The 2,014-nt window shown below is 40.8% G+C and overlaps 1 protein-coding gene across 1 annotated transcript in view; it reads right to left on the reverse strand.

Moving 5' to 3' along the window:
* Positions 1-2,014, reverse strand: part of LOC106867795 (bifunctional 3'-5' exonuclease/ATP-dependent helicase WRN) — a 25,990-nt gene that overhangs the window by 5,920 nt on the left and 18,056 nt on the right. Inside the window, exons 22-23 of the mRNA XM_014912788.2 lie at positions 1,026-1,188; positions 345-457 (exon numbers count right to left, since the gene is read on the reverse strand). Coding sequence (XP_014768274.1) covers positions 345-457; positions 1,026-1,188 — 276 coding nt within the window. The remainder of the gene's footprint in view (positions 1-344; positions 458-1,025; positions 1,189-2,014) is intronic.

The raw sequence follows: 2,014 nt of genomic DNA on the forward strand, positions 1-2,014 counted from the left end.
TATATATATATATATATATATATCTTGTAAATTGTGGAATACAATTGTCACCACTACTACATGAACCTGAAGATTGCATGGTTTAATGCATGAATGTAGTAGGTTCAATCAGAATGGACATTTCATATTCTATCATTTCATTATACTATATTATCTTATAAGATTGTAAATAAAACGTGAAAATCAGACAAAGTTGGAATTTCTTTGAGTAATATATTCTTCTAGACAGAGCAAAATATTTTCTTGGAGAAATATAGTCAGAAAAAAAGATTAATAAAAAAAAAAAAAAAGTCTGGTTTTCATTGTTTCTCCTCCTCCTCCTCCATTTTCATCTGGTTTCTTACCTAATTCTGACAATGTCCAGAAGAATCTTATTACTGGCAATCGCATGAGGAAGCAGATCGTATTCCTGGGCAAATTCATTTCTAGCTTTAGAAATTTGTTGGTAGAGTTTGATCTGAAAATAGCAATGATTGGCTGTTTGTATTATGAGGAAGTCATGTGACAGGGATGGAGAAGATAGCTGGACAGAGCAAGACCTTTGGCATTATGTCATGCTTGAGAAGACCCATCAAGGTAAGTAAATATTGCAGTTGTGGCAGATACTGGTGTCATACAAATGGCACACATGCCGGTGGAATGTAAAAGTACCCATTACACTCCCAGAGTGGTTGGCTTTAAGAAGAGCATCCAGCCATAGAAAACCATGCCGAATCAGACTGGAGCCTGGTGCAGCCTTTCAGCTTACCAGCCCTGGTCAAACTGTCCAACCCACGCCAGCATGGACAACAGGGATCTTTACCCTTTTTGTAAAAGCGCACGATCAACCAGACTGTCAGATGTTGTTATACATCACTTGTCACAATGTGCTTAGCATCGTTTTAGCTTTCAAACGATGCCACCCTGCTGGCTAGGTGAGCAGGCCAATAAACATGAAATACGAATATAAATTGCAGGTAAATGAAGACAGAAAAAACAAAACAAAACAAAAGGAGATGCAAGTATATGAAAATTTATAAAGTTACCTGTAAAGCTTCAACGCGTTCATCAACTGCAGGTACACTCGGCCACACTGTAACAATGGGCGCAGCAGCGGCAGTGGAAGGTTGGTTAGGGAGAACTGATGGTTTTGCATGAGAATATTTATCAAAATCAAATGAGGAACTGGAGCTGGGGGTTGGGGTGGAGCTGAAAATGGTAAGACAGGTGTGAGAGATATATAAGACAATCCAAGAATGCATACTGTAGGAAGATAAGGTTATGAAATCAACATAGAAAGTTGTTTAGCCCCAGGGTAAAAAAAAAAAGGGGGGGGTAACGGATGTTGGTATGATTTGGAGGTGATTTGGCTGCTACTTCTAGCAGACCAAGCAACTGCCCAGAGGCTTTCCTGTCAGCTTGGTGTAATCAGTGTTCTGCAGATGTGCAATTAGCTTAGTGTGACGCACACTCACATAGACACAAACACACACACACAATGCTGTCTTGTGGCATGGGCACACTAGGAGTCTTAGAAGTCTAGGGGCCCAGTTCTCATTTATGTATACTGGTTTGCTGCCAATAAATACTTTGGGGCCCAATGCAATGATTTGCCCAGGGGCCTCACGAATCTAGCAGCCTAATTCTGATCTATGTATGTTGTGGCTTGCTAGCAATAAATAGTATAGGCTCCAGCACATTGATTTGCCAAGGGGCCTGATTGCGATCTATGTATGCTGTAGCTCGCTGCCCAGCACACTGATTTTCCCAGGAGCCTCAGAAGTCTAGGGAGGGCCCAATTCCAATTTATGTATGTTGTGATTTGCTGTCAATGAATAAATATTTTAGGATCCAGTGAAAGAGATTTTCCCAGGGGCTTCAGAGGGACACGGGTCCAATTCCAATCTCTGTATGCTGTGATTTGCTGTCAATAAATAAATATTTTAGGGCCTAGTGCAATGATCTGCCTAGGGGCCCGAGTCCGATCTATGTATGCTGCGATTTGCTGTCAGTAAATAAATACCAGTGCAATAAT

The sequence above is a fragment of the Octopus bimaculoides genome, chromosome 27, assembly GCF_001194135.2.
Source record: "Octopus bimaculoides isolate UCB-OBI-ISO-001 chromosome 27, ASM119413v2, whole genome shotgun sequence".
Lineage (NCBI taxonomy): Eukaryota > Metazoa > Mollusca > Cephalopoda > Octopoda > Octopodidae > Octopus > Octopus bimaculoides.